This window comes from Mytilus galloprovincialis, chromosome 9 (assembly GCF_965363235.1).
Source record: "Mytilus galloprovincialis chromosome 9, xbMytGall1.hap1.1, whole genome shotgun sequence".
NCBI classification, from domain to species: domain Eukaryota; kingdom Metazoa; phylum Mollusca; class Bivalvia; order Mytilida; family Mytilidae; genus Mytilus; species Mytilus galloprovincialis.
Window position 1 is genome coordinate 92,252,417 of NC_134846.1, and position 21,225 is coordinate 92,273,641.

At 32.5% G+C, this 21,225-nt stretch overlaps 2 protein-coding genes across 6 annotated transcripts in view; one reads left to right on the forward strand and one right to left on the reverse strand.

The window, feature by feature from the left end:
* Nucleotides 1–21,225, reverse strand: part of LOC143046369 (hexosaminidase D-like) — a 201,368-nt gene that overhangs the window by 15,258 nt on the left and 164,885 nt on the right. The gene's annotated exons all lie outside the window — the stretch shown is intronic.
* LOC143046362 (E3 ubiquitin-protein ligase RNF216-like) overlaps nucleotides 3,077–21,225 on the forward strand; it is a 145,110-nt gene continuing 126,961 nt past the window's right edge. Inside the window, exons 1-7 of the mRNA XM_076219489.1 lie at nucleotides 3,077–3,152; nucleotides 4,183–4,242; nucleotides 5,032–5,162; nucleotides 6,831–7,019; nucleotides 12,967–13,015; nucleotides 14,842–14,941; nucleotides 20,508–20,586. Coding sequence (XP_076075604.1) covers nucleotides 3,104–3,152; nucleotides 4,183–4,242; nucleotides 5,032–5,162; nucleotides 6,831–7,019; nucleotides 12,967–13,015; nucleotides 14,842–14,941; nucleotides 20,508–20,586 — 657 coding nt within the window. The 5' untranslated portion in view covers nucleotides 3,077–3,103. The remainder of the gene's footprint in view (nucleotides 3,153–4,182; nucleotides 4,243–5,031; nucleotides 5,163–6,830; nucleotides 7,020–12,966; nucleotides 13,016–14,841; nucleotides 14,942–20,507; nucleotides 20,587–21,225) is intronic.

Genomic DNA, 21,225 nt, shown 5'->3' on the forward strand with positions numbered 1-21,225 from the left:
CAAGTCCTAATTTGCCTATAGACTTCCAAAATTCAGAAGAATTTTGTTCACCAAGTTTTTGAAGTTTATTTTGTTGTTCTAGCTGATAATTCCGCTTCGCTTTACGATTTAATTTGTCGAAATCTTTTCGTGATTGCATAAATCGAGTACGGAGTTTAGATTTTCCAATTGATTTACATCGCTTCCATTGCCTCTCAGCATCACACGTTTTGTTCCACGAGTCCCGTAATTCATCAGACCAATACGGTTTCCGCTTACACTTATTCGTGCGCATATTAGAAACGGGCGGTTTCAATTCTTTACATGTTAGCTCCAATTCTTTAATAAGTAAATGTTTCAGTTCGACAAAAGCCTTATTAACGTCTTTACTGCGGTTTAAAGCAACTTCGATTCGACATATAGTATCTCGTAATACATTTTGCATATTTTCACTAGAAAAAGGTTCGTTATTCAATCCATCTAGCTTGAACTTTCTTGGACCTTTAACCCGATTTGCTCCTATACCGCTCTTGTTCTGTTCTACTTCCGACATATCGGTTCTAACTCGTATGCCCCATTCTAACAGTGAATGGTCCGGAATCGATTCGTATCCGACAAGAGATAACTCAGTCACCAAGTCTGACATTGTATTCACTTTAAAGTTAATTACCTCATTTAACTGTTCATGTGGAGTAAGGACATAGTCTACAACAGATTTCCCTGTACCTTTAATATGAGTAAAATCTTGCGAGCCAATTCGCCCATTTACCATACACATGTTACAATCTACTAAAAACTCAATAAGTAAGTCACCATTTCTATTTGATACACTATCAACAATTTCTCTTATTTGTACATTATCAACACCTTCAATAAAATCTTGGGCATCTCCACATCTAGAATTAAAATCACCACAAATATACAATTTACCAATATTTTGATACATATACACCTGTTCCAGCAGTTTAGTATAAAAAACTAGTGAGTCATTATATACAGAATTTTCTGGTGGTAAGTAACATACACATAAACATATTATATCATTTTCATTACTCAATTTTATCCATAGAATATCTTGTACTTCACTGTTTAAAATTTCAACATTATAATATTTCAACAGATCATTTTTAACTAAAACCGCAACCCCACCAGAACCTCTCTTGGAATTAACATGAACTTTGTCCCTGTTTCTCTGAAAACAAGTATAACCTTCTACATGTATTTTATCATTTTCTCTCAAAAAAGTTTCACATAAACATAGAATATCAAAATTTAAAGCGTTTACAACATGACATCTAAAGTTTGAATTATCATTTTGACGTGCTGACCACCCTCTAATGTTCCAAACACCAAGCGCTAATTCCTAATATCCGCGTCTACCTCTACCACCTCGACCACGGAAATGTCGTCCTTGTACTGGTGTCCACTCCTCTCTTTCTGGTCGTCTTTGTCCATTAACATTGTCATATTCTCTACATCTCGTGTTGTTTGCTCTCTTCTGAATTTTACCGTTTACAACCACAAAGTCTTTTTCACGGCCAATTCCGTTCAGCACTGTCATCATATTTGACAATTGTACTCGTGCTTCCGATGTCAGTTCATTTTCAATGTAAACTTTTTGATAGTCTCGTGAATATTTCAACTTTATCTTACTTTTCATCAATTTCTCTTTCTGTTTTTCATTTTCTACCGAAGCTATCACAAGCCCTGGGCGACTTCCTTTGCTTTCTATTCTTGTAGCTTCAACAACTCTAACATCATGTAAACGAAGACCATCTCTAATGATAGCGGATACACGATTTTTTGTCAACTCAGAGTCTGTCTTCTCCGCATCGGTTTCAGGGAGCATTTTAACTACAAATTTTGTATCTCTCTGTATAGGTTGAGTACTTACACCTGCCTGTGAACTGATTAAATCTGTGCGCACTTTATCCGCGACCTCGGTATGTATGTTTTTAATATCGCTCTTTAGTTTATTTACAATACCGTCAATCCTTTTGTTTACTGTCGTCATTTGAGCTTTAAAATCGTCTTTCACTTTATTCACCTCTTTATTTATTTTATTATCAATCATTTTGCTAATATTTTCTACAATGTTTTTGGCAAAAGTATTTTCTAAATTGTCAATACGTTCAAATACTTTGTCATTCATATCTTTCATCTCAACAGCAAGATCATACATGAGTGTTTTTAATTCACCCAATTCGTTACCAATGTCATCTTTTTTCAGACGTTTATTAGTCTCTTGTTCGGTTTCTGATAAATTTTCATTAGACCGAGCTCTTTTTAACTTATTGTCAGTGTTAGATTCATCGTTTCTTCTGTCTGGATGTATTGTCATTTTGTTTATTTTTGTTTGTTTATTTTCTTCTCCGGACTGGTCCGCCATACTTTTTTACTCAACGACGAAATATCAACTGGATAATTTCAATTCACTTTCTTATTTATCTCATTTATATTTACAGTGATAGTGTATTGATGGTTAATAAACAATTATGAATGTACCTGACTTGAAAAAATTCTCCACAAATGAATAAATATATCGTAAATAGCACTTTTCAATCTCAGCTAAATACCTTGTAAACACTGTTTGGGTGCGTTCGATGTATCTTTAGAAGAGTTATATATATATGAATTTCATTACCAAAAGTGATGTTACATTTCCAGCCTAATTTGAGTTGAAACAGTGCCATCTGATGTGATGTGCTAAGCAGGTTGTTCTGAACCATTGATGAATTATTCTGCAAGGGGTTATTGGGGCTTAGCAATTTATAATATCTTTCTATTAGTCTTTAGTTATGCAGAATTCATGGAGAATATATAGTTTACTAATAAAATGTAAAGGGAAAAAAGGACATGCTATTTTCAGGTTTCCCATGTATAAACTAACAATTCCAAATAGTGTTATTTCAACTTTGGTAGTGTGCAATTTAACATCATACAATTAATGTTAAATTACGCAACAAGAACTAATCTTCAGTATCCTGAAATTTTGTTGTACAACTGAAGAAATATCTGACTATTTATGTTAGAAATGCAATATTTTGTCTTTTCAGATCTCTCTTAAAGATATAAGAAACATTATGAAATGTTTAATGGTCACTATGCTCCTTCTCATAAAGTAATGACAGCTATCATGAATAACAGGGCTCAGGAGTTCACCAAGATGAAAGGTGAGTTATTGGAAACACAAAACAACAGGGCTTTGGAATTGTTATGCTCCATTTATGGGCATTAGGTTTTCTGGTGTGTGCATCTGTTCGTTCATTCGTCCGTCTGTCCCGTTTCAGTTTAAAGTTTTTGGTAGAGGTAGTTTTTGATGAACTTGAACATGTTGAAGTCCAATCAACTTGAAACTTAATACACATGTTCCTCATGATTTACATTTCTATTTTTAATGCCAAATTAGAGATTTTACCCCATTTTCATAGTCCACTGAAAAAAATGATAGTGCTGATGGGGCATCCGTGTACTATGGACACATTCTTGTTTTTAGATAAACGCTGTTTTAATGAAAAGACAAAAACAGGGCTAATGGATTTGAAAAGTAAAAGGAGAGTTATAAGAATAAGATTTTAGAAAAAGTATTGTCCTTATCATCAACTTATATTAATGGCATGATCATCTGTTACCCAAGATGAAAATATAAAACTTTCAAAATATGAAATTTTAAGGGCATGCTTTCATCATTGTTATATTTTTAATGAAAATTATTTATGGATTACGTGTAAGAGTTCCCATCTAAATGAGCTTTTATTGAAATTTAAGAGAATTATTTACAGTTCTGAAGATTAACATATTATTTCAACTGAAAAGCTTCTGAACCATACTAGTACTGAATAGACTACAAGTGAACAGAACTGAAAGACTGAAAGACTGACTGACTCAATAATTTATTGTTCAAGCTTTTTAGGTGATGTAAAAATCAAAATGACTGTTTTAAAACTAGACTTAATGCAGTTGTGAGCCTTTTTCACTCATTCAAACCTTCCTAAATTAAATCAGTCTGAAATGGAAGAGGGGGAGGTTTTTCATTTTAGTTTTGTGTGGGGCCTGGGGTTTGTAAGCTTGCTCACTCAATGTTTTTTTTTTTCCTTCATCAGGGACAACTAACTGATTTTAACAGATGAATATAATTTTAAACACCATTAGTTATTAAAAAATAGTATATTCCTTCTAATGACTAAGTTTGTATATTTTCAGAAAGTAACCCATTAATGCATCCTTATTCTCAAGCCAAGGCAGAAATTAAAGTGGACGGAGGTAAGTGTAAAATATAGATTTTCTTGATAGATCTCGGAGTAAATATAAAGACGAATATTGGAGGCTTTATATAGATATAAGAAGATGTGGTATGAGTGCCATTGAGGCAACTGTGTACCTAAGTCATAATGTGTAAAAGAAAAACCATTATAGGTCAAAGAATTGCTTCAATTCCAAGATTTGGCGGACACTGAACAGTTAGCCAAAAAAATGTCCAGTATAAAACCATTTTAACATGAAAATCAAGAGTCTTATCTCTTAAAAAAAAACCAATCAAGATCTAGAAACACTTATGAAGCACATCAACAAGCGACAACCACTGGTCAATAGGTTCCTGACAGGTGTAAACAAATGTTGCAGGTTTAAAATAAGTTTAAAGACGCCAACCCCCACCCTAGCCTGAAATAAAAGTGTAACATAACAACATATATAGAAAGACACTATCAAATATCAATTGAAATGGCTTAACTCAATCAAAAGACATATTAACTAAAAAAAACTAGTAAACATACACTGAACGAATAAATTAGGCATGTTTTATCTGGCGTTGGTAATGTTATTATTCATATTTCAACATTTGAATGATACAAGAGAAATTACGCACAGGCAAGACATATATATGTGTCAACAATTAATCTATGTAATATATTTTTTGTCTATTTGATGTATTTTCCTTTACCTGAAATCTTTTATATTTTTTTTAATGCAACATTAAGTTGATGTTTTTTTCACCTAAGGCGTGTTTGATAAATTGGTTTGATAATATTTTAAAGTATAATTTATGTTCAGTTTATGGTGAAAGAATTATCAGCATGCAGTTTCTAAAGTGTGGTCGACCTCTGAGAAGTGAAGTTCCTGTCTGTCCAGAACTAGTTCACGAGAAAGAATTTATTAGAATTAAAACAGAGGAAGAAACAAAGGTACTATTGTCAAATGGAACATTGACCAATATTAACATAAGCAAACGGAAGTTTTTAGAAATATTTGTTACTATCAGGCATGTTGTGTAGAAAATTTTCATTTTGCCCCACATGTACCTGAGCATTATTGTAATGATGAATTACAGAATTATCAACCCCTCTCCCTCTTGATGCATACTAAAATTAAAGTTAGTGATAATTATTTTACAGGTAACAATCTTACCAATGAATCACCCTGTCTAATATACTGTGGATTCATTATTATTTGATTGATACACATTTTTGTGGATTTCCATGAAATTAAACGTTCAAGGAATAACGAATCTTCTGTCGAATTATACATACCTGTCAACCTGTGACAATGAAAATGCAGGTCATGACCTGCGTTGAAGAATGGAATCTCAGGTCATAACGCGTACAAACTTTTTCGAGCTGAATTTCAGCAATTAGGGGACATTTTTTTTATAATTTAAATCAAAGTTTCCAAAACATGTTCTCGCTGCATTGAAGACCTGTTGGTGACCCTCTGCTGTTGTTTTTTATTTGGTCGGGTTGTTGTCTCTTTGACACATTCCCCATTTCCATTCTCAATTTTATCACTTGGTTAAGTAATTTAAAATTTTATCAATTATTATACCATTGCACTTTTAAAAGATATTCCTACAGTGTACTTCATCTGATATGTTTCAGCCTCAGTTATCAATATTAAGATAAATTGATTGTTGATTGTAATTAGACTATAGCAAAATAAAGATAAACAGTTAAAGAAAGTACAGATGAAAAAAAATATTTTCAATTTTTCTTTTATAATTGAATTAAGGTATAAAAATAATGAAAAGTTATAGTTCAATATGTATATAAAGTCTATTTGTTTTAGATCTTTTTTTACCCCAAAAAGCGTAAATATAAGGAACAATTTTGAATGGTGACAAAAAAGGGGAAGTAACTCAAGTTGAAAAATGTTTGTAAAACAACAGTGAAATTTATTTACAACCTAAAGCTAAGGTAATTAGTGTTAATTTTAAAACAGTGTGTTTGACACCAAAGCTGTCATTTGAAGCCATGTACTTAATGGATCACATAATTTGATAGTTTACACAGCTAGCTGAACTTCCTGTGCATGGAAAAATTACGAATTTGCCCGTTTTTTAAAGGAAAATCACTTATGAAATCAACAAGGCTATGAAATCCAGGTAAAAACGGGTCATTTTGGTAATTCCTGAGTTACAGGTGATCCCTCAGAATTGTGAAAATCTCGGGTCACACCTATCAGTTGACAGGTATGCTTGTATACATATTTAGACGAAACAACGAATTTGATATCTATAACATGCAGGTTTTCGTTACTCCTTGAAAATTGTTACCTACGAAAATAAATTAAATCACTATATATACAGTAACTCCCCAAAAAGAAGTGTTGTTTGTGAAACAGCTGTATACACAAAGTTCAACCTATGGGCTACATTAACAAGTTGATTTACAACAATTTAACATCAAATATCATACAGTTTTAAATGAAAAGATTAGAAACATAATTTTATCTACATACTGCTTTTGTTTAAATATTGAAATATTATTAGAAATTTGATAAAATGAACATTTCTGAGATCAAAAATCTACTTCATACATACATGTAAATGTATTAAAGATGTTAATATCATTTTATAGGAACAGGATCATATAATGGCAGTCAGTGTTAACGAACATGAGTATGAGGAAAGTGGTCAGTTGATAGAGTGTGGTTGTTGCTATGGTGAAGTGGCATTTGAGATGATGATTCAGTGTTATGAGGGGCACCTGTTTTGCCAGGAGTGTCTTGAAAGATATGCCAAAGAGTCTGTATTTGGACATGGGAAGGTATGTAACTGTAAGCTTGAAAGGTGTACTTATCTGTCTGAAAGGGTTAATCTGAACTTGACCACATTTTACGACCTTTCTGCAATAAGATTTTCTGGCTTCATTAAAAAAAAGCACCTGAACTAATCAGTTGTGATACAAGATAAAGTAAAAAAATCCTGAAATACCTTTCAAAAAATTGTAGTCCAGTCTGAACCTCAAACTGCAAAAGCAAATGTTTCAGTTCTAATCTATAGCATTAAGTCCCAAATATACACAGAAAAAAGTCCCATAAAAACTAACTTGAGGAAAACTCAAATTTTGCATTTTTAATTCTTATGGAAATTTACATTGGTAATGAAGATAACTCCGCAAAAATGAGTCTTCTTTTGTAAGTTTATGGTTGATTTTCTTAAAATTCATGTAAAATATGATACTTTGATGAGGTTATAAGTTTGTATTTGACATATAACATGTGGTAACAAAATAAAAATACACATATAACTTCGGTTTTGTACATTACATGAGCATAAGAGTATATAATATTTGGTATTGTTTATGTCTGTAAATTATATTAGTTCAGCATCTACCTTGTTTAAAGAAATTTTAAACCACCAAAAGAAGAATATATTCTTAATTAATTTTATTTAATTTGAGATTCTTTACCTTGACATGCTGAAAAATCTAATAAATGGTCAGCTAAAAAATTATGAAATCTAGATTGTAAAAGATATGAAAACACATTTAGAGTCCTTTGTTGTACTCTAAATACGGCTTAATTATCAAGAATCAATACTATCAGATTATTACATGGCATTTTTCATATCGCATGTATTATCAGCCCTAGGTTCAATATCAGCCCAAGAGCCGCATGGCTCGAGGGCTGATATTGACCGAGGGCTGATAATACATGCGATATGAAAAATGACATGTTATGATCTTTTTATCATATGCTTCAACAGAAGAGAAAAATAACAGATTTATATATTGATCCTTTTACGTGGTTCCCGAAGTTTAAAGAGTAAAAACATGAGTTCACGGCCGTCGGACCCAAAATTTGATACATTCAATCTGAAATCTTTCTATTATATGCCTCAATAGAGAGAGAGAAAGAAAAAAAAACCATATAAATATGGACGAATCGACAAAAAAATAAGTCAACAATATACATAATGATCATTGTTTGGAAAAGTCAACTTTTTAAAGAAACTTTCTAAATTATGTTTCAGAAAAACTTAAAAAATGCATTTATTAAATAATTTGTTTGGTTTTTTTTTTTTGGTTTTTTTTTTTATTATTTTAAACAATATACTTTCCAGTATTGAAGAAATTATTTTGTACACTACTTTGTAATGTTTTTCACTGAAAACGTAACATTAAGGTGTATTTTCCGGAATTGGCCGAGTATTACCGGAATGCCATGTGATAACGTTACGGAAAGGCATGTGATAACAATCGAAGCATGTGATAAACTTTTCATATCAGCCCGCTAAGCACCAATTCGAAAAATATGGAATTTACGTCAATTTAATGCTATTATCATACGGTAAAATTTATATGTTATTTAGTCTAAGTATATGATAAATTATGTTTAATAGAAGGGGAAAAGTTGTAAGTGTTTATTGATATTTCTGCCTTTTTTTGCAGGGTTACCTCCCATATCAATGCAAATATCCATAGGAATTTTAATATAATGATTTTTTAGTTTTCCTCAAGTTAGACTTTATGGGACTTTTTTCATTGTATAATTTGGGTATAATGCTTAACCCTTTCAACGCTACACAAAAAAATAGAAAAATAGCTGCTACTGCTGCATTTTTTTTGTGTTCATTCAATAGAACAGTATATTCCTTTTCAGACTGCTGTATCTTTTTGTCGAGCCTTCGACTTTAGTCGAAAAAGCAAGACTAAGCGATCCTACATTCCGTCGTCGTCGTCTTCGTCATCGTCGGCGGCGTCCACAAATATTCACTCTGTGGTTAAAGTTTTTGAAATTTGAATAACTTTCTCAAACGATCCTAGATTTCTACCAAACATGGACAGAAGCTTGTTTATGATCAACAGATAGTATCCAGAAGTAAATTTTGTAAAAATAAAATTCCATTTTTTCCGTATTTTACTTATAAATGGACTTAGTTTTTCTGCCGGGAAATATTACATTCACTCTGTGGTTAAAGTTTTTAAAATTTTAATAACTTTCTTAAACTATCCTGGGTTGGTACCAAACTTGGACAGAAGATTGTTTATGATCATAAGATAGTATCCAGAAGTAAATTTTGTAAAAAAAAATCTATTTTTCTGTATTTTACTTTTAAATGGACTTAGATTTCTGCCAGGAAACAATATATTCACTCTGTGGTTAAACTTTTTTTAAATTTTAATAACTTTTTTATACTACAGTCGACTCTCGTTATGTCGAAGTCAGCCGGACCAGAGAAATATTTCGAGACACACGTAGTTCGACTCAAACGAACACCGGAAGTTCGACAATCTAAGGGACACAACTCTTGCTTAGCTTGGTAAAGCTTAAATAAATCCGGGTGAATATGGCAAGGGGATCGATATTCTAGTATCAGATCGATGTATTTGTATGTCACAGTCTTTTATTATTATAATGACATTATTTTTACTTATTCAATTGTTTCAATTAAAATAAAATCCGATGTCTTTTCCAAGAGAGTAATTTCCAATCGATAGTTTCGTTATTCAGGTCGGTTATAGCTGACAAAATTGTTCATTCTTGGATACAAGAGATTTAAGAAAATTTTGATTTCTAATCATTTTGTTTTATCTCACTCTTTCTTTTCAAAAGAAAATATAACAAGATTAAAGACGCCTTTTGAGTAGTTTTTAGGTGATCATCAACGGAAGCCATAATCCTCACCTCACACCCAAGCTAATTAGTGTAAATCACAAATTAATTGTTTTGTAAACATTTCAAAAACTTTTTCATGAATATTAACAATGTATCACTAATTATTTATCAAAATTCTATAAAAGATAATCTTAGGTAAACACTCATGGAAATAGCATGTCATAAATCAATACTGTGGTCAGTGACCGGAAATTTAATTACAAGTGTATTGTCAGATTAACTATTCAATCCATTTAAATCCCGGAGGTCATGCTTTGACATATTTGTATAGTTCGAGATAAAAAAAGAATTTTGAATGCTTTTGTTAACCTTGGGACCGTAAATTTAGTTCGACTCAACCGAAATTTCGACTCATCCAATTTCGACTCATCAGGAGTCGAATTACATACTTTTGTATGGAATAAAGTTCGGGACCACGTGAAACTTCGACTCATCCGAAATTTCGAGTCAACCGAGTTCGAGACAACGAGAGTTAACTGTATTTTGGATTTGTACCAAACTTGGACAGAAGCTTGATTATGATCAAAAGCTAGTATCTAGAAGGAAATTTTGTAAAAAAATAAATCTATTTTTTTGTATTTTACTTTTAAAATGACTTAGATTTGCTGCGAAACAACACATTCATTCTGTGGTTTAACTTTTTAAAATTTTAATAACTTTCTTATACTATTTTGGATTTGTACCCAGCTTGGAAAGAAGCTTGTTTATGATCAAAAGCTAGTATCTAGAAGGAAATTTTGTTTTCTTCTAGTTAACATTACATTCAGTGTGCAGTTAATTTTTTTAAACATTTATTACATAAACTATCCTGGATTTTTACCAAACTTGGACAGAAGCTTCTTACAATCAAAAGATAGTATCAACAGGAATATTTTATTGATTTGTTTCCTCATTTTTGTTGAGCTTGCGATTAACAGAAAGAGTAGGCGAGACCCTGGGTTCCGCGGAACCCTTACAAATTTTTTATTATAAGAGATACAGAGAAAGTTATTGCATGAAAAATGCTAAGGAGAATATGAACTGTAATGTTAGGCAGTTATTTCAGTAAAATTTTTATCAGGTTACCTGCATTTTCAGATTATTACCAGGTGAAAGGTGTAATTTATTGAATTTGTGTTGAATTTTGAATAAAAACTACTTTTAGTCTATATCTGTTTTGTTGTTATACCCCCGCTTTAAAAAAGGGGGGTATACTGTTTTACCTCTGTCTGTCCGTCCATCAGTCCGTCCGTCCGTCAGTCAGTCCGTCCCATGAAACTTTCGTCACATTTTTCTCAGGAACTACACATCCACCCTTTCTGTAATTTGGTATCAACATTTATATATGTCAGCCATACCGTGTGATGCGTTTTCAGATTCATCACTTGACAACTTCCTGTTAACCGAACACTTGTCTGATTTTACACATGATAGCCAAGTTGAAAATTTTCGTCACATTTTTCTCAGGAACTACAATACAAGGATTTCTGAAATTTGGTTTCAGGATTTTTATAAGTCAGCTATACCGTGTGATGCGTTTTCAGATTCATCACTCGACAACTTCCTGTTTACCGAACACTTGTATGATTTTACACATGATAACCAAGTTGAAAATTTTCGTCACATTTTTCTCAGGAACTACAATACAAGGATTTCTGAAATTTGGTTTCAGGATTTTTATAAGTCAGCTATACCGTGTGATGCGTTTTCAGATTCATCACTTGACAACTTCCTGTTTACCGAACACTTGTATGATTTTACACATGATAACCAAGTTAAAAATTTTCGTCACATTTTTCTCAGGAACTACAATACAAGGATTTCTGAAATTTGGTTTCAGGATTTTTATAAGTCAGCTATACCGTGTGATGCGTTTTCAGATTCATCACTCGACAACTTCCTGTTTACCGAACACTTGCATATTTTTACACTATTAATATTATCCACTTGCGGCGGGGGTATCATCAGTGAGCAGTAGCTCGCAGTTTCACTTGTTTTATCTGCCATATAATAATGAAGACACCAATTGCTCAATTCCGTAGCGTATTACACCATACACAACGTATTATGTAATCGTGGCACAAATTAGTGGCTTCGTCCGTTTTCCCCCCTTTGTCTATGTCTGGTAATGATCGATCAATTCATATTTCCCACACAAATTTAATGTAATAAACACATTTAGTTAACCAGAAACCTTTTAACTAATCCTCGTCAGTTTCGCCATAGAAATGCTGAAATATTTCCATATTTACAGCTTAATTTTTGATTTCCGCCATTTGCATTTGTCAAAATATTTGTTTTTATTTTCCTTTGAATTGTCATTCTACTGCATGATTTTACAATAAAAATTGCCAGGATTTCAAGCGCAAATGAGACCTTGCATATCCTCGATTTTTATACGAGGAAAAATTAAAGAATGAAAACCGAATGGTTTAAGAGTCCTAATGAAAAATCAGTTGTCATCGCGGCATATGCCGCGAATAGCAGTGGTAGATGGCGTATGTCATTGTGGATATATGCCGTGTATAGCGTTGAAAGGGTTAAAATTTAAACTTGAAAATCTTCTGTTGCAATTACTTCAAGGTTAGGGTCAAATTTATGCTAGATTGACTGGACTATTGACAGTTGTTATGCCCCTATCGTAGCGGACGGGGCATTATATTTTATCCTTGTCTGTACATCTGTATGTCCCAAAATTAGTTTCAACTGATGAACTTTTGTTTACCTCAACCAAATATCACGAAATTTATTCACATTGCTTTTTACCACAAAAAAAACTGGTCGGATATGAAATTTGTTGGCATCACTTTTACCATCTAGAGTTACGCCCCTAAAACAAATAAAAACATTGCTGAACTTTTCGTTTTCTTTCTCTAACTTAAGTTTGCCTCAACTAAATGTGTTGAAATGTTTATTACCACAAAACTTGGATCAAGTTCAAATTTGGGTAGCGTCACTTTAACAGTTCTTCAGTTATGACCCTTTATTACGTGAAATGATAGCGGGTGCATCATCTGTGTCGTATGGACACATTCCCTATTTATTTTCCAAATATATCCCTTTGTTGACAGTTAATGAATGTGTGTTTTTAATTAACATAATTTGTATTTACAGGCTGATTTACTGTGTATGACAGATGGATGTGATGCTTCCTACCCTATGAGTAAGTTACATTAATTATTAGAATATAGTATTTGATATATAACTCAACAATAGCTAGTTTACATTTGTATTCGACTTTTTTGAATCATCAATCTTTCTCTTTTTTCGTATTTCTCATACTCACCGGCTGACTGACTTCATGGTAAAGTCAAATCGCTATCAGAATCGTAAAAAAGGGAGACAACTTGAATTTTACAAGTTTCACAGGTAACAAAAATGGCAGCTACAAGGAAAATCAAAAAAGGACGTTTAAATGAAATAAAATACAACGGCAAGTTTGAGCATCTTTGGATTTAACATTAAAAACTATTAAAGAGAGAAACAGAGCGTCTGTTTGAGTTATCATTTTATGATGATTTTCATCCTTAATAAATCACTCAGCTGATTTGTTTTCTTTTTCTTTTCTTTTTAATTTATTACGAGACGATCAATTTTACTATTCAGTAGGTCAAGGGTGGGAATGAACGGAAGATTTTTAACATTCTTTCATCAAAAATTGAAATTTAAAAGGTAGAAAGACAGCTAATGACTAAGTTGACTGCAAATGTACAACAAATGGCCAGCTTAATTCATAATTGTGACCAATTTGTTAATTTGGGCTCATAAATAAGGGAGAAATCTTTTATAACAAAATGATAAAAATGAGCTCTTAATTATCAACTGATTAAAATGTGATTGATAAATATTTGTATAAGTATATATAGGCTTATATTCTGTCAGTAGATTCTCAACTTACAGCTGACACGATGTCCTGGGCAGTCAAAATTATTTTAAATTATGATGTAATGATACTCATAAAATTGCCCAGTCATTAAAAAGTCATTACATAAACTGGGAGTCATATTTTTCTTACTTAAACAGATGCACATGGTATTAATGCATGATAATATTACTAGGTAAACAACAGACTTAATTTCAAGTTGACAGCATAAAAGGTTGAATGAATAAATAACCACTAAATTGTCTAAACCTTTTTATTAAGAATTTCCAATTCATACATTTAATATATTATAATCCTATAAAACACAGTCATGTATAAATAACCAATTTTATTTTGCATTTATTTCTAAATGCACTAGAATGGTATATTTTGACAAGGATATTCAAATGGCTATTTGTAATTCTTCTCATATTAAAAAGATCATATAGGATTAAATGCTTTTTTAAAGGAATTTATTGGTGTATAAACACGATTAATTCACTCACAATCACTTTAAGGATATGTTTGTGAGTGACTTGGTCCAGTTTATACGCCAATAAATTCCTTCAAAATGGCTTTTAATTCTTATAATTCTTTAAAATAAGGGATAAGGAATTTAATTTCCCCGCTCCAAACCTTTATCACAGGTAAATTGTTGAATTGGCCTGGTGCATGAATTTATTTTCTGGTTATGGCAACAAAAAATGTACTGTATCAGTATGAAAATAGCAATCTGATAAAAAAAAAAAAAATCAAAAATGTCTTATAATCATTCGAATGAATTTATTTGTTAACATTTTAACGATGAACACACAGAATTTTTTTTATTTCAAAGTTGCTGTCATCTCGTCCACAATGGTTACAAAAAGTAGTTCTGTCAATGTCGTCTATCGAAAAACAAATGTCAAGAACCACTACTGGAAGACCTCTCAACCAATTATATCAACATGATCCCTAATATGCAAATCATATAAGAATTATTTTGAAATAGACCTTCTGTTTTAATGATAATTCCGCCATAGACAAAATATATGGTGTCAGATTGCAGGTAAATATTGAACCAATGAATATATTTCTCTAATTCTTACTCGCTTTATTCCTTTCATGACCTTATTGTATATATGTAGGTCAATTACAGAAAGCTCTGTCCAGTAACATTCTGTCAAAGTATGAAGATAGAGTCCAGGAAGAAAATATCAACTTGGCAGATTTAACAGATCTAGTCAGGTAACTTAGAAAATATCAACTTGGCAGATTTAGCATATCTAGTCTGGTAACATAGAAAATATCAACTTAGCAGATTTAACAGATCTAGTCATGTAACATAGAAAATATCAACTTGGCAGATTTAACAGATCTAGTCAGGTAACATAGAAAATATCAACTTGGCAGATTTAGCAGATCTAGTCAGGTAACATAGAAAATATCAACTTGGCAGATTTAACAGATCTAGTCAGGTAACATAGAAAATATCAACTTGGCAGATTTAACAGATCTTGTCAGGTAACATAGAAAATATCAACTTGACAGATTTAACAGATCTAGTCAGGTAACATAGAAAATATCAACTTGGCAGATTTAACAGATCTAGTCAGGTAACATAGAAAATATCAACTTGACAGATTTAACAGATCTTGTCAGGTAACATAGAAAATATCAACTTGGCAGATTTAACAGATCTAGTCAGGTACCATAGAAAATATCAACTTAGCAGATTTAACAGATCTAGTCAGGTAACACAGGGATCTCCATGGATGAAAATTGAACCATGGAGGAACTTTCACCATTACAAACCTTGTCTACGCTGTACAGTGTAGCGCGATCGGAAGTATTTTATCCCTCCATACAAGGAATGGTGAAAATGCTAATTCATTGCTTATTTAAATTATATTTATTTGAATTTTCATTATAGAATTAGAAGTATCAATATTTTCATTTATTGCCGTTTTTAACCATTCAAATGCCAAGTCATCATGGCCCCCCCCTTAGTCGAGAATGACCAAAAGCTGTCATGAAGGTCCCCATGCAGATTTCTTTTATTTTTGGTAATTGTTATGGGGGTTAAAAATCATCTAATGTGGAGCTTATTTTTCGTGGACACTGTCAAATTCAGAGCCCATTACCGGTATGGCTGATTTGCAGCAACAACAAAACAATTCGTACGGGTTATGTAAAAGGTTAAAGAGATTTGTAAAGCAAACGTCGACAAATGAAAAGGTTTTTAATGACTATCTGGAAAAATTGATGCTCTGCAACATGCATCTTTCGAGTCTGAGGTAATAGAAACCGGAAACGCGGATGTATCAATTTGATTGTAATATACGAAATGAATTCGGAATTTAGATACGATATTTCTTTACAGGAAATATTTAAGTTTTTACTTTTAAACTTTTAAAGTAATTCTAAATTATCGTTACAGCAGTACTCGATTTATTTACGATGAAATAATATTTACTGTTTTGCGTCTTATTTTGTACTTCTTAAAAAAGGGGGATGCTGATTGCGTAAGTCAAAATAAAGCACGTGTTCGACTTGTTAAACTGTTTTCTTTGTAACTGGATTAATTTATTAATTTATTTATTTAATCTAAATGATCATAATCATTTGCTGAAACTTAGTTGATTACTTCGACAAATGGATCGTCTATCCTCAGATAGTATTCTCCTGTTTGGTTTGTTGATCTACCTGTACAAGCTCAGGTACAAGTAATTAGCGATCTTAATCCGGAAATCCCTCAGGCGTTAGAACTGTATTGGATTATAACATAAAAAGCCTAAGGGTTATCAATTACATGCATTTGATTATAATTGATAAAAAAAATGGCGTCGGGCTACAAATAACGATGAAGTTTTGAACGATGGCGGAAGACAATTTAACGATGGCGCAAGACAATTTAACGATGGCGCGAGTCATTTGACAATGGCGCAAGACATTTGAACGATGGCGGGGCTCCATCGTTAAACAGGCCATGGAGATCCCTGGTAACATAGAAAATATCAACTTGGCAGATTTAACAGATCTAGTCAGGTAACATAGAAAATATCAACTTGACAGATTTAACATAGAACATATCAACTTGGCAGATTTAACAGATCTAGTCAGGTAACATAGAACATATCAACTTGGCAGATTCAACAGATCTAGTCAGGTAACATAGAAAATATCAACTTGGCAGATTCAACAGATCTAGTCAGGTAACATAGAAAATATCAACTTGGCAGATTTAACAGATCTTGTCAGGTAACATAGAAAATATCAACTTGGCAGATTTAACAGATCTTGTCAGGTAACATAGAAAATATCAACTTGGCAGATTTAACAGATCTAGTCAGGTAACATAGAAAATATCAACTTGGCAGATTTAACAGATCTAGTCAGGTAACATAGAAAATATCAACTTGGCAGATTTAGCAGATCTAGTCAGGTGACATAGAAAATATCAACTTGGCAGATTTAACAGATCTAGTCAGGTGACATAGAAAATATCAACTTGACAGATTTAGCAGATCTAGTCAGGTGACATAGAAAATATCAACTTGGCAGATTTAACAGATCTAGTCAGGTAACATAGAAAATATCAACTTAGCAGATTTAACAGATCTAGTCAGGTAACATAGAAAATATCAACTTGGCAGATTTAACAGATCTAGTCAGGTAACATAGAAAATATCAACTTGGCAGATTTAACAGATCTAGTCAGGTAACATAGAAAATATCAACTTGGCAGATTTAGCAGATCTAGTCAGGTAACATAGAAAATATCAACTTGGCAGATTTAGCAGAACTAGTCAGGTAACATAGAAAATATCAACTTGGCAGATTTAACAGATCTAGTCAGGTAACATAGAAAATATCAACTTGGCAGATTTAACAGATCTAGTCAGGTAACATAGAAAATATCAACTTGGCAGATTTAACAGATCTAGTCAGGTAACATAGAAAATATCAACTTGGCAGATTTAGCAGATCTAGTCAGGTAACATAGAAAATATCAACTTGGCAGATTTAGCAGATCTAGTCAGGTAACATAGAAAATATCAACTTAGCAGATTTAACAGATCTAGTCAGGTAACATAGAAAATATCAACTTGGCAGATTTAACAGATCTAGTCAGGTAACATAGAAAATATCAACTTAGCAGATTTAACAGATCTAGTCAGGTAACATAGAAAATATCAACTTGGCAGATTTAACAGATCTAGTCAGGTAACATAGAAAATATCAACTTGGCAGATTTAGCAAATCTAGTCAGGTAACATAGAAAATATCAAGTTTAGTGAGGTAACATACAAAATTCTTGATTCTGATTGGTCAAGGGTCTTTATTTCTTCTCAGAATCTTCAAATCTTTTCAAAGTGTTTAGAATTGATGATTTTGAAAAAAATAAATAATTTTGTTCTTTAAACTGGGTGGCTACAGTCACGACAGTGGCAGATCAGTTTCTGTTCTTCTACTACTTCTTCTACCGGATAATGGCCACAAGCAACAAATTAAATAATTTGCCATAAGTTTGATGCGCATACGGACGACTCCCCCCAACCCCACAGGGCCGTAACTACATTGAGGCAAATGAGGCAAATGCCTCATGTTAGAAATTAAAAAAATGAAGAAAAAAAAACTGAAACAAAAGATTGTCTTAATATCAAATTGTTTTCACGGAAAGTGTCTAGCACGAAGCAAGTTCTCTTCACTCTCTGGTGTCGCCCCTGCATGTTTTTCGTGATCCATGTTTCTATTTTACTTTTAGTTTTCAAAGTTGATGGTCTATTGTTTGTACTTCTGTGTCCCGTGTTTGTCTTTTGTTCATTTATTGTCCTACTTTATGACTAGTCTGAGAGTTGATTTTCATTTGTAAACGTGTGGTTTTGCAATGTTGCATGCCCATTGATGTCCAGATATTGTGCGAGAGAATATTTTAAGAATAAACGATGCTACAAGACACAGAAAAAATGGTTGTTTCTGAATGGAGAATTGAACTTGATATCAAAGAATACAAAACTGGCTTTTTTTGTAGATAAAACTAGATAGCTGACATGGGTTGAATTAAAGTAAGGTCACCAATTTCCCGATATCAAATAATTAAAAAAAAAACAATAATGTATTGCCATATGACCTTGAACATTGAAGGGTTAAACTTGCATTAAGTCATGTTCAGACCCTTTAACAGAAAATAAAGGAATTTCGAGTAAATGTTCACGAAACCTATCACACACAAAGTCAATGCATAGAAAAAATACTAATGACCAATGGTCAAAGTTGCTGGAGTGTTTTTCAACAATAAAAGAATCATTAATACCAAGATGGTCCCTAGTGTCAACTTAAGCAGTACTAGTACTTAAAATATAATACTGCAATGTCACTATATTTAAATCTAGTCATAAAAAAAATCACCAAAGTCTAAGCACAATACAAGACGAGAACAGACAGTCGACATACAGATCCGGTATTAATGATTATGAGAATTACGATTTTTGCTTTATTCTACATATCGGTCTTTTAATGTTGTCCATAAGACGTAAAAGTCTTAAATTATAATGAATCTTTGTTTTTGCCATTTGAGACCAGAATTTTGCGGAGAAAAAATAGCTAAAACTTAATTGCGTTTCAATGTCAGAAAGCGTCCTGGAAACGCTCAGAATGCACGATTTTGCGTTATTTTTCTCAGAGCTTCTGGGGGCCTTGAGCCTTGAGCGGCCCCCAGACCCCTTGCCAAAAAAAATTCGCCTCGCTCCGTTGGTGAAAATATTTTGCCTCACGATTAGAAGAGGCTAGTTACGGCCCTGCCCCATATTGTTAGAATTTATTCCAGCTTTGTCAGAGAGGCTTTAAAAGCCTTTACTGACGATGCTGATACATCACCAGGAGGGAGAGTGTTCCAATCTTTTATGGTTCATGGAAAGAAGGCATAATTCCAGTAATAATTTCGAAGCTTCTTTCATGCATTTTACTTGACAGTTGTTTAGGGGCATCAGATGACCTTCCTTTGTCACTGCAACTTTCTCATTTCAAAACAATTTTGAAAAGCATTGTGAGTCTTACATCTTTTTGCCTTTGTTCTAGAGATCTCCATTCTAAGCGTTTTAGTATTTTACTTACACTTGTTACAGTCAGAAATCACCTTTTAATTGTAGCCAACAAAAGACACATATCAATAATCAGATTTAACAAGATTTATTAATCAAAAGTTTACAAGAATTATTACACAAATATTACTGTCAACTCAACTGTCAAAATCCAATCTTTTATCTTTATCTGTATCCGGAAAATTTCTCAGGAATACAATCAGAATATTACGTCCACTACTAAGGTCACAATCTAGTATGATGATGTACAATGTAAAATAAAAGTGTCAATCCAAATGCTGTGAATACTAATGTCTATTGATGTCTATGTCTTAGCCTGAAAGTTTAACCTTAGTGTCTGTATATAATATAGTTGTCACGGAAATCTCTAGAACACGCTAGGAATAGAATGCCCTAGAAAACTAGAACAGAAGATTCTAGAAACTTGTAGAAGTTTGAATAACGCATCTTTTATTAGGATCATTCTGAAATCATTATGCATGTTATGTAAGTTAAATGGAAAGTTCCAATAATTCTGTAAGTATCTGTGATTGTTCCAGTGATTTCTAAACTGCACAGTTATAAGATTATTCTGTAAACAACTATCAGGCCACACAAACACAAATAAGGCCAACATAAATAAATATAATAATTACAATATCATAACACACTCAATTTTACAAGAATATTATTATCAAAGTCTTACTTTGAAACCTATTTTTCTTTTACAGATGTCCAAGTTGTGATTTTGCTGCCCTTATGGACCCTGAAGATAAAGTATTTAAATGTCATAACCATACATGTTTGAAGGTCAGTTTATAATGTCAGTATAATTCATGCCTCAAAGTCTGTAATGTGGCACCAATGCATGCCCCAAGGTCATTTATATGTCATACCAATGCGAGTTTCAAGGTCATTATACCCCGCTATAAAAAGGTGGGGGTTAACTGTTTTACCTTTGTCAGTCCGTCAATCCATCCCATGAATATTTTTGTTGTATCTTTCTCAGGAACCACATCATAAGGGTTTCTGAAATTAAGTTTCAGGATTTATATTATAAGTCAGCTTTCATCACTCAGCAATTTCCTGTTTACCTAACACTATATATTTTTACACTATTAGAATTATCCAGTTGCAGCGGGGGTATCATCAGTGAGCAGTAGCTCACAGTTTCACTTCTTTATAATGTCATAACAATTTATACTTGTAGGTCATTTATAGTGTTGTAACAAGGTCATCCCAATTTTCCTATTCAAAGTCACTTAAAAGTCGTAACAATCGTGCTTGAAATTAACAATTTAGAAAGGAAAGGAGCTTGATTCAGCCATATCTTTTCATACATAGACCTTTTGGTTTTAGTATTTCTTCTGTCATACCTCCCCTAATAGGTGAGCTAAATGTCAAGGTCAAATTACCATTTACAGATAGAAAAACATGTATGAATCAAAT